General features: G+C 37.7%; 1 protein-coding gene across 3 annotated transcripts in view; it reads right to left on the reverse strand.

Annotated features, from left to right (window-relative positions):
- Positions 1-15,183, reverse strand: part of VPS13B (vacuolar protein sorting 13 homolog B) — a 731,003-nt gene that overhangs the window by 648,713 nt on the left and 67,107 nt on the right. For all 3 annotated transcript variants that reach the window (XM_075549441.1, XM_075549440.1, XM_075549439.1), the window contains exons 9-14: positions 12,920-13,015; positions 12,341-12,463; positions 11,714-11,851; positions 10,689-10,776; positions 8,248-8,439; positions 2,671-2,840 (exon numbers count right to left, since the gene is read on the reverse strand). In XM_075549441.1, the coding sequence (XP_075405556.1) occupies positions 2,671-2,840; positions 8,248-8,439; positions 10,689-10,776; positions 11,714-11,851; positions 12,341-12,463; positions 12,920-13,015 (807 nt within the window). The remainder of the gene's footprint in view (positions 1-2,670; positions 2,841-8,247; positions 8,440-10,688; positions 10,777-11,713; positions 11,852-12,340; positions 12,464-12,919; positions 13,016-15,183) is intronic.

Consider the following 15,183-nt stretch of genomic DNA (forward strand, 5'->3'; position numbering starts at 1 on the left):
CGGACGGGGTTCACCATAGGAAGGTACTAGATAGAGAGGGAGAGAACCTGGTAGAGCAGAATTCCATACATGAAACGACCAAACTCATTGGTCTGACAGAATGCGGTGAAACCCTTACACACCTGCTTTTGACCAAAACCCGCTCTGAGAGATCAGCCTTTTAACTACATAAAAGACAGGGCTATAAAGTGCTTCATGCACTTCATTTCTTCCTTCAAAGATGTGAGCCCCTGCCTATACTAGTTCTGCTTCATTGCCCTCACACAGAGACTTTGTATGCTATCCAACTGTAGAAGGGACAGGCCAATATCCGTTTCAACATCAGGGTGGGAATCGGAAGCAAAGTCAGGCAAAGCTCTAGGTCATGAAATATATTAAATTCAAAAGACTCAAAATAAAGATGCAATTAGCTACAAGTTATAAAAGAAGGGAAGCAATGGCTAAAGAGTGAAAGCCAAAACAGAAATGATAGGCTATAATGGCATATGGGTTCATTAATTTCCTCCACTGACATTTTAACTAAAAGATTTCTCTATTCAACAATATAGTAACTAATTATGAGTGGTCATTAGAGGATATACCATAAGAAGCTACTATATCATAATTCCCTACTCAACTTCCACAAGTGCTTATTTCAAGGCACAACATATTTTATCTCTGTAGTCATCACCCTTTTATGGATATCAAAAGAAACATAACAAAATAAATTTAAAACAAGGTAAAGAAATTTTTAAAAATAAAGAGGAAAGACTTTTCTATGTATAGAAAGAAGGTGTACTCTGAAAGCAATACATTGTATATGGATTTTTTGAAGAAAAGATAATTTGGGGGGACTCTTACAGCTCTTATAACAATCCATACATCAAAATCAAGCATATTTGTACATGTGGTCATCATTCTTTTCTAGATATTTACTTTCTATTGAGATCTTGGTAACCACTCCTCTTTTTTCCCTCCCCTGTATACGGATCTTAAACAAACTTGAATAAGTCCTGATGACTAATAACAATCACTGAGTTCTGTTCAAAACTGTTTCCCTGTTATTAGGTCAATAAATTTTCAGAGCAGTGCTAGGAATAAGTTACTATAGGATAACTGCTCCATGCCAGCAACCTACAGCAACTTACACAGACCTACAAGACCGCACAGGCAATCCTCACGCTCAGCAAACTAAAGCTTTGGTGAAATATTGTGTCATACTCTCAGCACAAGGAGAGCTAAGTGGTTTCAATCAAGAGGAGCCTTCCTATCTGGAGGGAGGCTGCCAGGAGACAAAGGAGCCCTGACTGGGCACATACTGGGCTGCTAAATGATGAGTCACCAGTTCCATTACCAGTCATATTGCACGAAAAATATACGATTTTTCTACTCCTGTTAAGATTTACAGTCTTGGTTTAAGCCTGACTTGAACAATTAAAACTTGTCAGCAAATTCCCCCTATGAAGCATGCTAGACCTGATCTGGAATCCAAATTCTTACGTATTGGGGATTGTATTGTTTGGTTTTTGATCGCACATAGTAGGGGGTATCCCAGGAATGTTTTCATTGGAGGGGTCACCCTCTTGAAGTTGCAGTATACATTTTTTATCTTTTGGTGTATAAAAACCAGGACTGATGAAGCCATGGAGTCAGCAGGTGGAATACGGGTTTTGAGGAGAGGGGAGGGGGTTGTGAATGGGTGATGACGCCAAGGGTCCATACAAAAAATGAATGTTTGGAACTGATTGGGGTAGAAATATACAATTCTACTGGACATGATTAAACTATGAAATGATTTTATATATTAATCCAAAAAAACAAATAAAAATAATTTTTAAAAATATTTACAGCATTAGAAATGCTAGAAAGTAGCTCAGTTCTGTGCCAAAGGATCTCTATGAGCTGGAATCCACACAAGGGGAGAGACCATGGGCAATGTCTCATTAGTTTGCCTTTTTGAAGTGAAGTGCAGTTTTCCACCCCATCTTCTCATAGCCCAACGGCAGGCTAGAAAACTGTTCAGCTACAATGTGGAACTCGATCCTCACCAACCACACGTCCTCAATAGACATGGTGGCAAGTCATTAGCCCCCTTTGGTTTTGGTGTCCTGTGGAAACAGGGGATGATGGGCCAAATCCATTACTGATCTTGCTCTTGTAAATTTACTCTGAATCTATCTGAGCTTGTTGTGTCTAGAAAGCAAGGCTTAAAAGTATGATTGTCTTGAATGTTGTCCAAATCCAGTGCCCATGGGTCAATTTTGGCTCATGGAGACTCCACACTGGATTTCTGAGACTGTCCATCTTTTGAAGAGCAAACAGACTCATTCTCCCCTGTGAGCAGTTAGTGGACTGGCAGCACTGACCCCATGATCAGTAGCCCTCTGCTTATTCACGCCACAGCCCCTCCGGGGTTCCTGACAGATGGCCCCATGAGTATAGCTGCTGCCTCTTCTGTCTGTGCTCGGCAGCTTTTCTTCGTACAACCCTTCACCAAAGTTTATTTTTTTAAGAACTTTATAGAGATTTAAAATGACTGTCTAAGAATTGGCCGTCATAATTGTTTTACTTCATCAAGGACAACTATAGAAGCAGTTATTCTTTTATGTCACCATTAGCCTCTGACAGGACCACAAGAAAAACAAATAATGCACATAGAGGGAGACAGGGATAGCAGATCTCAAAAGATACCTTTTCTCCCATAAGGACAGGTAGCAAATGGCCTAGCAAGTTGAATTCAGCCATGTATACTGTGCAGGTACACTTGAGAAGAGTAACACTTGTAAATCGAGTAGGAAGATATTGCTCAAGAGATGCCACTTCTTCAGGATTCAGTAAAGTTTCATTTTCATCTTTAATATCTGATATAAAAATAAATATTTCATGATGTCATTTTTAACAATTCAATTAAAGAACATAAAAATTAATTGTTCCCACAATTAAAGGTCAAATTCATTTTTTTGCGAACAATGAAGCACTTGCAAAAGTTACTTTTAAGAAAATGAAATTACACTATTGTAGAATGTGTACATATAACAAGACTTTGCAATAAAAGAAGAAATAGATTCTTTGTTTTAAGACATCTTTAAGACACTCATTTCATTCTTTAAAAGAGTAACCTATTGTCTTGATCAAAATCTTATTGGTACTTGTGAAGAGAGAAAAATCACAAACTGGGAGAAAATATTTGCAATAGACAGATATATAGACACAGCTATCTTCACAAAAGGTGTACACACACACACACACACACACACACATACACACAGTTTTAAAAACACCCTCAAAAAATTAAGGAAGAGACAAACAAAAAGGAAAATGGGTCAAAAAACACTTGAATGGACTGAAAACACTACATGTTGCCAAGCATTTGGAGCAGAGGGCAGAAACCTTTTTTGTAAAGACTAAAACAGAAAATATTTTAGGTTCTGTGAGTCAAAATGACTTGCATCTGTTATTTAAGCACAAAAGCAGCCACTGACCACAATTAAACCAATGAGCATGGTTATGTTCCAATAAAATTATATTCACAGAAATAAATATTAAATTTCCATATAATGTTCATATGTCACAAAATAAGATTCTTTTCTGTGGGTGCTGCAAAAACCAATTTTGGTTAATGAACTGCAAAAACAGGCACTAGGGCAGATTTGACACACAGGAGTTTGCTTGACCCCAGATGAGAACTAAAATGCCTCCACACTAGTGTTAAGAAGTGCAAATGGTCCAACAACTTGGAAAAACTGTTTCAAAATATTTAATAAAGATGAACATATATTCTTCTTCTGACCTAGTAATTCCATGCTTAGATACTAACAGACAACGCAAACATGCTTACCAAAAGACATCCTAGAAGGTCGCTAAAATCTCTGTCCTAATAGCCAAATCCTAAAAACCACTGCTTGTGAGTTGAACAGTGGCCCCCAGAAAAGTCTGTTAAAGTACTAATCAAAAGGTTATGCCATTTGAATGTGATATTATTTGGAAACAGATGGATAGCCTATATCTACCCATTGCCACTGACCTGAGATCAATTCAGAGCAATCCTTTAGGAGAGAGCAGAACTAACTGCATTGTGGGACTTCCAAAATTAACATCTGCCACAACTTATTCTAGAGAGTAGCTGGTGAGTTTGAACCACCCACTTTTCTGTTAGCAGACCACCGCACCGCCACGGGTCCTTTATTGGACTAACAATGGGTCCTTAAGTTAACAACCAATGTACTTAGAAACTAAAAAAAAAAAACAAAAAACAGCTCACTGTCATCAAGTCCGTATCAGCTCACGGGAACCCTATAAGACAGAGTCCAACTGACTGTTTCCGAGACTGACTGTTTACAGGAATAGAAAACTCTTTTTCCCACACAGGGGCTGGTGGTTTCAAACTGCTGGCCTTTTAAACAGCAGCCCCAATCATGAAAACACAGATATACACCCAGAGGGAAGGCAATCGTGTGAAGGATGCAGAAACTGGGAGGTTCACTGTGAAACCGGGAATAGTAACAATGAGGTAATAATAATTCCCAGCAATGAGGATTGCCAACAATGCTAACAATAGACAAGGATTCTTCCCTTGATCCTTCAGAAGATGCCTGCATTTCTAGCTTTCAGAACCTGGAGAACACATATCTCGGTGGTCTCATGCCACCCAGTTGCTGGTACTTGGTTGCTGCAGCCTTAAGAAACAACGACACTAAATATGTTCATCAACTATAGAATGGAAAAGCAGATCTATTCACACAACAGAATGCTTTTAGAAAGGGGAATTATCTATAACTATAAAATAGAAGTGAATTTCATAAAAATAAAGTGAACTGGAGCCTAAAAAAAGAGTGCATACTGTAATTCCATTAAAATAGATAAGAATATAAGCAAAATTAAATCAAATCTATGCTATGAGAATATTGGTTACCATTAAGGTCAGGTAGTGAAAATGAAGGCCAAAGGAGATTTCTTGAATCTGTTATTGTTCTACTTCTTAGTCAATTAGTGATATGCACATGGTTAAGCTTGTGCAATTAACAGAATTAGGCTTGGTTTTATGTACTTAGTTTTAAGTACCTAGTTTTATGTACTTTCCCATATGTACACTCCACTATATTAAAAAGCTAAAAGTGCAGAACTCCTGCTACACAGAAATCATGTGTATACACCTTTTTCCCCACATAGAACGCACATGGGTAATAATACATCTATGCATATAACCCACATAGTACATAGGAAACATATGCAAACCCATCACTTATATTAAAATGTTGGCATACAAATGTAAGGTAGTCGCCAACTTACAAGGTTCTGATAGACACAAATTTCAATAGTCCTGGTTTAGGTTAAAAATGCCAATGCATAAGCAACATGATTCAAATTGCAGTTAACCCAGCACATAAAATGTTATTGCATACAGCATAGGCTTTGCTGCTAGTCTTTCAGTCTGTAAATCACTAAGTGAAAAACTAGTATTATCATAATTGACCATCTTTTAAAACGTGTCAAGAGATTAGTTACTATGCATCTGTTACTTAAATCCATGCACAGGTAACAAAACATGTCACTGGGTTGCATCAATATTTCATGATAAATTCACATGACATATATCCCCCAAAAAATGGAAATCAAAGTCAAGAATTGGCCAAGTGCAGTAAAGAAACAAAAAATAAGATAGCTGATGTGACATTTGAATTGCACATACGTGGAACCAGCAGTGAAAATACTGCCGTTGCACTACCCCGACAGAAGAATATAGGCCCAGGGAAATCTGCTTATTAGCATAAATCGGGGGGGGGGGGGATACTGTAATAGGAAAAGACAAAGATATCCTAGAGGAAGTTAACATTAGTTCTAAAATGTTCACATTAAAGGAACTCACAGTGTTTTTCATGTCCTTTAATGGGAAAACTAAAGTGTGAAAGCTGATCCACAGGGAAAGGTGTATGACAAATTGCCTGGGCATACAAAAGAGAGGGCCCCCACTCACCTGTTCAGTTTTACAATGAGTTAGAACTAAATATCACTCAAATGATTCTTAAGATTTTTATGAGCACAATTTAATGATTACTTTTTTCTTTTTTCATGGCTTCCATAAGGAGCCCTGGTAGCACAGTGGTTACATGTTGGACTGCTAACCACAGGTTATCAGTTCAAAGCCACCAGCCATTCCCTGGGAGAAAGGCAAGATTTTCTACTCCTGTACAGAATTAGTCTCAGTAACCCACAAGAGCGGTTCCACCCTGTCCTGTCAGGTCACCATGAGTCAGCATCAACTCGATGGCAGTAAGATATATTTATAACTGACAGGTTTCAGCGTCCTCAGTCCTTTTCATGGGCTACAAACTACCAAGCAAGGTGAGAACCATCTTCGGGTGAAAGTAGAGTCGGCCAGCTGACTCTTCATATGCATCATTTTTGAGATAATGAACCACTTCAAGTAATGATGAATGCATTTCATATTGTTCTTTATTCTATAAACAAAGAATGCTGATGGCATATGGGGTTAGACATCAGGCTGCTAACTGAATGGTCAGGGGTTCAAACCCACCAGCTGCTTCACAGGAGAAAGATGAGGCTTCATGTTCCTATAAAGATGTACAACCTAAGAAACCCCTGGAAGCAGGGCAATTCAACTCTATCCTCTAGGGCAGTGGTTCTCAACCTTCCTAATGCCGTGACCACTTTAACACAGTTCCCTGTGTCCTGGTCACCCCCCAACCATAAAATTATTTTCCTTGCTACTTCATCACAGTAATTTTACTGTTATGAATCAGGCGACTCCTGTGAAAGGGTCATTCGACCCCCAAATGGTTCACAACTCACAGGATGAGTACCGCTGCTCTAGGGCCACTGCCACTGTGGGTGGGATCTACAGGGTGGCAATGAGTTGATTCCAAAAATACAGTATGAGTCCAGTGGAGCAGAGACTGACCATCATCCTGGAGAAAGCATTCGCCTCTTCTTTCCCTTAGTAATAAAACCCTCTGAATTTCAACTAAATATCTGGGCTCCTTCAAGAGACAGCATTTTTCATCATATCCTGCAGCCAGGGAGTTATGTCAAGGTTAATAGGCGACACAGCAATGGCTTTAAAATAAAACTGCACACTGACCATTTCCCATCAAATTAAACATGTCAATGAGCCTATACAGACCATGCAGATGAAATATAAGCGATCTTACAAAGTTGCAGACTAACACAACAAGAGAAATTTGGGTCTACAAAAATGTCTGGAAGCAGTCTCCCTACCTAGCTAAAACTTTTCAGAGAGCTGACGGAAGGCTCACTCCTATAGACTCATCAAGGGTGGGTTCATTTAAAAATTCTTCAAACACCACTTCGTAACCTAAATCAAATGGTTTCCACCCTTCCTCACTTCTGGCACACTCTTTCAGTTTTTCCTCATAGTACTTATCAATGCCTAAACCCGTATCCAATTAGTTTCCTGTTTGCCTGCCCCACAAAGATTTACAAAGAAGACCAAAATCCTCACACTGGACCAACCGGTGACAATATGAAAACTGCAGAAAAGGTTGACGTTGTCGAGGATTTTGTCTGGCTTGGATCCACAATCGATTCTCATGGAAGCAGCAGTCAAGAGCTCAAAAAACAGGCTGCATTGGGTAAATCTGTTGCACAAGACCTCTTTAGGATACTGAAAAGCAAAGATATTACTTTGAGGACTCAGGTGCACCTGACCAAAGCCACGGTATTTTCAATTGCCTTAGATGCATGTGAGAGTTGGACACTGAATAAGAAAGACCAAAAAAGAATTAATGCATTTAAAGTGTTATACTGGCGAAGAATACTGAAAGCACCACGGACTGCTTCATAAGCAAACCTATCTGTCTTAGAAGTAATATGAACAGAGAGCTCTTGAGAGGCAAGGATGGCCAGATCTCATCTTTCACACTGTGGACATTTGGTGAGGAGAGAACAGTCCCTGGAGAAGGCCATCATGCTTGATAATGTAGAGGGCAAGGCAAAAGGGGAGACCCTTGTAAGATGGGTGTAACAATGAGCTCAAGCACAGGACATGGTGAAGGGAGCAGCACAAGACCAATACAGCAGTGCCTTTCTCTTGTACATGGATTCACTATGGGTCGGAACCAACTCAATGGACCTAGTAACAACATAACTTTGTTTAAATTACTAAAAGAATACATAAAAAGGCATTACAGATGGGCAAAATATAATAGTAAGTTGTCGAAAATGAAAGAAACTGGATTATGTAATCATTCACATCTACTAGCAAGATTCAAATTTTAACCCAAAACAAACCTGGTTTGAGTCTGCTATATGGTTCATATTCATGTTCCAAGGCACAAACCATCATTTTCAAAATCCTATGAACTGCACTGCTATCGAGGCGAAAATCAAGAGGACCTATGACAAGATTTTTGATAGACTTCTCCTGAACTATTCCCAAATCCTCACTTTTCCCTGAAGAAAAGTCTTGTTGAATTGCAGAACCTAGAAGAAGTCAGATTTCATATTAATATTTTATGTATTACTTAGATATACCAACCATGTATTTTAATGTCTTTAACTTGTAACTGAATTCTCTAAAACCAATTCTCAATTATCTGGATGAACGATCCTGTTGATTTGTAATTTTCTCTATACAATAAGATTTTTATTGGGGGAGCATGGTTCATGTTATTATAAGAAATATAATAAAAGCAAACTGTTCATTCTTAGTAATCCATTCTATAATATCTAATTGATTTATAGTCAACAATTCTATGTGGATTGGAAAGAAACACTTTGGATAAAGCTGTATTTTACTTCTCAAGTATGTACTGACTATTTAATTCTGAACCTTAAAGGGTTTGGGCTAACATGTAAGCATAGATATCACTAACATACAATCAAACAAAACCCACTGCCATCGAGTCATTTCCAATTCATAGTAAACCCATGTTACTAAGAAATGCTCTACAGGACTTTCTGGGCTATGATTTTCCCAGAAGCAAACTGCTTCCTGGTAAGTCTAAATGGCCATCCTCTAGGTGAGAAGCCAAATCAAATGTAAGTCCCTTGTTTCACCTAGGGACCTTCAGCATATGAGGAGGCTTAAAAAAGTTCATGGAAAAAATGAAATGAAAAGATGATGGAATATCCCCATCTACTTGTTGAAACTCCCTTAAATAAGCTGATTCAAAGCCATAAGAAAGCGTGAGATTATCTCAAGAGACAATTAAGAGAAAACATGATTCTAGGTATTAATCACTGAGAATATTAACATTTAAAAGTCAAATATAAATCAAAAATAAGGCTGAAAATTAGTGTTCTTTCTATATTCATTTAGCATAATTTACTAATCCTTCAATAACAACTGCTCCATGAAGTCTTTTTTATCTTAACTTCTATCTATTTATAATACAATATTTAACATGCAGTTGTTGTTAGGTTTCATTGAGTCTGATGACACTCATAAGGCTCTAAGTACAACAGAACCCAACACTGTCCGGTTCTGTACTATCCTCACAAGCATTACTACTTCTGAGCCCGTTGTCCGCTGTCCGCTGGCTTATGTGGTGTTGTGACGCTAGGAGCTAGCCAACCCACTGTGTTTCAAATAAAAGCAGTGTTACCCACGGTGGGCCACTTGCTAGCATATTAAAATATGAATATAATAATGAAAGAAGATTTGGGGCTATAATCTGTAGAAGTTATTTCTACTTTTTATTTAAATCAAACATTAAAAAATAAAGATCTATGTAAACCCTAAAATGTACTTAGTACAAAAAAAGGAAACATTGATTCTATTTGATAATATAATGTAATAGGAAGGTGGATGTTAAGGTAATCCCTGAGATACAAATTGGGTCTGTTCCTAACTTTGTCTTTACGAATTTGCAGGTCAATCGGATCAAGTAGCTAGGGCTTTTATTTAGCCTTTAGTTAAAGAAAAAGTGCAAAGCCTTTCAGTAATTTAAAAGTTGCATTCGAAGGTGATAGTGATGAAGAATTTATTAGGGTTGGCTCAATCATTTCAAAGTGAGAGCAAATTTAGCAAACATCAAAGCGGGGATTCACAGATTGACACACCCTGCTCAAAGAAGGCGAGGGCCCCTCACAAGTGGCAGCCACAGACATCACTTTGGATCGTATGGCTCTCAACAGCCCTGCCATCAATCCAACCCTCACATCTGGCTATGAAAAGGGCTCCCAAGGCCTCTCCCAAATCTCGCTTTCCAGGGCTTGGACCCACAAGTTTTCCCATTCTTGTTACAACGAATCACCCAAATTATATAAACCTTGATCTTTTCTTTCTTCCTTTTGCCAGCCGTGACAGACTGGCTCGAAGCCCTGAATTAAAAGTAGTTACAAGTTGGAATAGACTCTAAGGCAGTGAGTTTTGGGTTTTGTTTGTTTGTCTGTTTTGTTTTAGGAGTTAACCATAAATTGAACATTCATAACCTAGAAACTGTCTATATTGAAATTTTAATCTTTGGTACGTATAAGAATTCTAGTTAATTAAACAAAATACTGTTCCGTCTTGTGTATAGCTACTCATGGTAGCCATACATTGAGTTTCCAAAAATTAAAAATGTCTAGAATCTAAGAAAATCATACCATGACATTGAATTTAAACTACTGAACAGTACCAGAAGATAAATTAATGTAATAATGTACAACCAATTAAGAAGCAACTGACTCCAAATAACTTTTTGCGTCTGTTGTGCAGGAAAAGGTAAACATACAAGAGCCAGTACCTATGCCGGTCGTGTTTTCCACTGTATACAAGTAATCCATGTAAAAAGCCCCAAACCTCTGCATTCCAGCTACCTCAGTATATGTCTCCTGCCAATGCAAACAGAACAAACACGGACTATGAAAGATAATTTTGAGGTTAAATCTCACAGGTCAAAAATCAGTCATATATTCTTAAGCACAATGCATATTAATTCAAATAATTAACAAAAACACAAGAAATTATCTAAGAATTCACATCTAACACAGGTAACTTTACCTGTACTATCAACCACACAAAGGAACATCTGTATCTACTACACATTTTGACCACTTCATCAATGTTTTGTTGATAAACTAAATGAAGTAGATAACAAACTTTTTACCTTTATTACCATCACAAATCTATCTAATACACTAAAGCTTCCAATATATTTTATCCTAAAATAATTTAGCACCCTTACATAAAACAGTTCAAAAACCTATGGTATACTAAACTATTCAAAACATAGATTAATTAGGCAGGTTAACGTTAAATTGTTCCAACTTTAAGTTAAATGTTACTAAATTAAATTAAATTAAATATTACTACAAAATGTATTTAGAAGCAAATGATTCTTCTAGTCCATTAATTTTCAGTAATCCTTTTGGAATATTTTACTTTATTCCAAAAAGACATATGTGATTACCCCACATTAAAAAATCAAATGATACTAGGAAATACAAATAAAAATTAACTTACACATATCTCTTACCATCAAGCCCACATCCCCCAAATAACCAATATTAATAGGATTCTGTATGTTTCTTCATGAAAAGTTCAAAGGTAGAAGAGTGATAAATTGTAGTTGCATACTATATAAAAAGTAGAGACTCACTACACACATCTCAAAGTTTTCTAAACAAAGAAGCTACACCAAAGGTATTCGAAGTATTCACACTGAAACTTAGCATTCAGAAGACATTTTTTGAGAGGAAAGATAAGTATTCAAACAGGTCCATCTATAATGTAGATTGTAAATGGAGCAAAAGTATATGATTCTCTGACCTTATGGTGAGCTGCATCTAAGATAAATTCTGCACGTGTGCCATTATTTTCTGGGCTTCGGTAATCAAACAACGAATTGGTAAGGTATGTGAAACCTTTTGTACTCAAATCTTCACCACAAATGAAGAAACAAGCTTCCTGAAAACAAATGCAAAAAATTAACAAGTGAAAAAACTCATTACACTGTTACAGAAAATAAAATCTTGGTGAGTTTTTTTTTTAATGAAATTGGGGGGGGGGCATTGGGGGTTGAATGGGGTTTAACACATATTCAAAAGTCAATACAAATCACTACCCAACTTAAGGTTGGATGGTTAAAATGAACTCAAACAGGCTGTTATAAACAAGAAGAGAAACAACCAGAAAGTATCTAAAACTAACTTTTCAGATGTCAAAAGCTACCAACTTTCCATATTTCCCTGAGCGCTACAACTTAATATAGGGAAAAACAGGCAAGCTCCTCTCCTACGCCCAAGATAAATATAGTCTAACACATTTCACACAGTTAAAGATTTCAGGAAGCCTATTAACATACATGTATCCTAAAAGGGGGAAATGTGACGTTTCACTTATAGAGATGCATCACTTCCACTCAGTTACCCTTCCAAAAACAAGACTCTTACTTACTGTTGCACTTCTACTCATATTTTCTTCAAAATCCTTAACACCCATAATGGCTTTAAGGCACATGGCTCTGCAGCCAACAAAACCAATCTGGCAATCAAAGAAAGGCTCTCCCATCATAAGGGCCTGGAGGAGGGAACGAAGCACATTAGGATGAAGAACTCAAATGCAATACACTGTAATAGGCCTTCCATTTCTGAATTAGTCCAACATCTTTTAAGATTTGGCCTTTCCCTCATGCACAGACTTCATTAGAGCAAAGAGTCTCACCTTATGTTCTCAAACTTTCATGTCCTCAAGGATTAGCAATTCAAGAATGTTCATAAACATACACACACCAAGTGTACAGATTACATTTTTTTAAATGAAAGAATAAATGTTGCCTACAGTAAAATACTTGATAAAATAATATTCAACCAATATGGACTACTAAAATAGATATAAAACTGTAAACATGTTATTTATTAGAATACTGCATTTATTAAACACTAACCTGTAAGGCCCGTTTAGAGATGTGTGTGTGTGTGTGTGTGTGTGTGTGTGTGTGTGTGTCTCACACGTGCATGGAGATTTAAAGATTACCTCAACTGTAGTTCCTTCTTGTTCCCAACACAGTACTTCCTTAGATTTTACTTTCTGTGGGCTGTAATAACTACTCTCAGCTTGCATTTCAGTGAGCTAAAAAACAATACAATAAGCATAGTAATGCAAAATTAGCAACAAATGATAATATACTTTAATTATGATGATAAATTAATGAAAATAAGCCCAACTGCCAGACTGGAGGCATTTATTATTATTAAGCAGAAAAATATGTGCCAAAAACAACCCAGCTATAACAGGCTATGTGCAATTTGAAGAAAAATAAAATTGAGTATGCAAAACTCACACAGACACTTAAAATACCACCTTGTTTTCACTTACTTTCTTCTTCTGAAAGAAAACTATGCTCCAGAAGTGAGAGCAGCATAGCGCTAACCGTCCTGCTGTAATTCAACAGTTCTATTCTTCCAGGAAGCTTACATTTAGCTTTCCTCTGATATATTCAACCACGTTAATAACTTCCATTTCAAGTAAAAAGACAAAATAGACCAGAAACACAAACAGATTCAACAATTTTGCCATGTTCGCACTCTTACGAGATGCGCCACAGTGGGGGCACAGGGGTTAGTAGCTTGGTTGATAACCTAAGGTGGCTGGTTTGAACTCACCAGCGTTCTATGGGAGAAAAGACCTAGCCAAACTATTCCCACATACAGTTTACAGCCGAGGAAATCTTACTGGGCAGCTCTACTCCGGAGTTCCTATGAGGCAGAATCAACGCAGGGGCACACAGCAATCCCCTCAGGAAGCAGGGTCTCTGGCTTTCATTACAGAAACATGCCTCATAACTCAAGTTCATCGACTCATGCCACAAGCATGATCAATATCCATGCTCTTGTGTTAGTTATCATTTATTAACCCCGCTCTTTAAAACTCCTATTAAATGACACTTTTCTGAATGTAATGGGGAATCCTACATTGGATCTTAGAAAAAGGATATAAAATTCATTTAAAGTTTGGCTGTAGTTAACAGTAATGAGTCAATCACCCTTGGCTCCTTAGTTTTGGCAAATGTACAGTAGGAGGTATCCAGCATAAGATGTTTAGGGAAAACTGGGTGACACTTCATATACATGAAGTCTCTGATAACCACAATTTTTCTATAAATCCAGTATTATTTCAAAACAAAGTTTGCTTATTAACAATGTACTAAATCCCAGAATAAGTTATTTTATAGGACAGTACTGAAGCTGCAGCTAGGGGGAAAAGGACATGTCTGTGCTCTGACCCAAGGTCCTATGGGGACAACACTGGAGAAAGTGTCGGGATTGGCCCAACACCAAGGCAAAACACTAAACACTAAAACACTAAAAGCCTGTGGCAGAGCAGTGGGGGCGGGAAGGAGGGGACCAGAGCTGGGAGCTCCAGAGAGAGTGCAAAGGGTAAACTCGGGAGCCTGATCGTACCACCCCATCGGACTTGACTGGAGGACAAGCCTAGATGTCAAAAATCAGACCTTGATCTATTGACAGGTTTTTCTTTCTTTTTCAATTTTTTTAATTAATTTATTATTTTCTCGGTCATTGGTTTACTTTTTATTTGTCATTATTGTGTCATTATTGTCGCTTTGTCTTGCTATGCCTTGTTCTTTGGTTTATAATATTATCTTTGTAGATCTATCTAGATACTATAAGCGGGATGAAGAGTCAGGAGGAGAAAAGAACAGGTCAGATAGTTTTGGGGGGACTTAGGAGATGGGGAGACAGGGGAAAGGAGGTGGTGTTGACCAACCCAGAGACAAGTTAGCAACAAGTGATCCAGAATTAGTGCCAATGAGGGTGTGAGAGACCTGGTAGGGATTCAGCATCGGCAATGTAACTGAGAGAAATTACTGAAACCCAAATGAAGGCTGAGCATGATAGTGGGGCAAGAAGAAAGTAAAAGGAATTAGAGGAAAGAACTAGGAGGCAAAAGGCATTCATAGAGGTCTAAATAATGGCATGTATATATGTAAATATATTTATATAGGATGGTGGGGAACTAGATCTAGGTGTATATATTTATAGGTTTAGTATTAAGGCAGCAGGTTGACATTGGACCTCCACTCAAGTACTTACTCAATGCAAGAACATTGTTCTATTAAATTGGCATTCCGAGATACACACCTTCCTGACACGATCGCTGAAGACAAATGTGTGCATAAGCAAATGTGGTGAAGAAAGCTGATGGTGCCTGGCTATCAAAAGATATAGCGTCTGGAGTCTTAAAGGCTTGAAAGTAAACAAGTGGCCATCTAGCTCAGA

The sequence above is a fragment of the Tenrec ecaudatus genome, chromosome 5, assembly GCF_050624435.1.
Source record: "Tenrec ecaudatus isolate mTenEca1 chromosome 5, mTenEca1.hap1, whole genome shotgun sequence".
Taxonomy (NCBI): domain Eukaryota; kingdom Metazoa; phylum Chordata; class Mammalia; order Afrosoricida; family Tenrecidae; genus Tenrec; species Tenrec ecaudatus.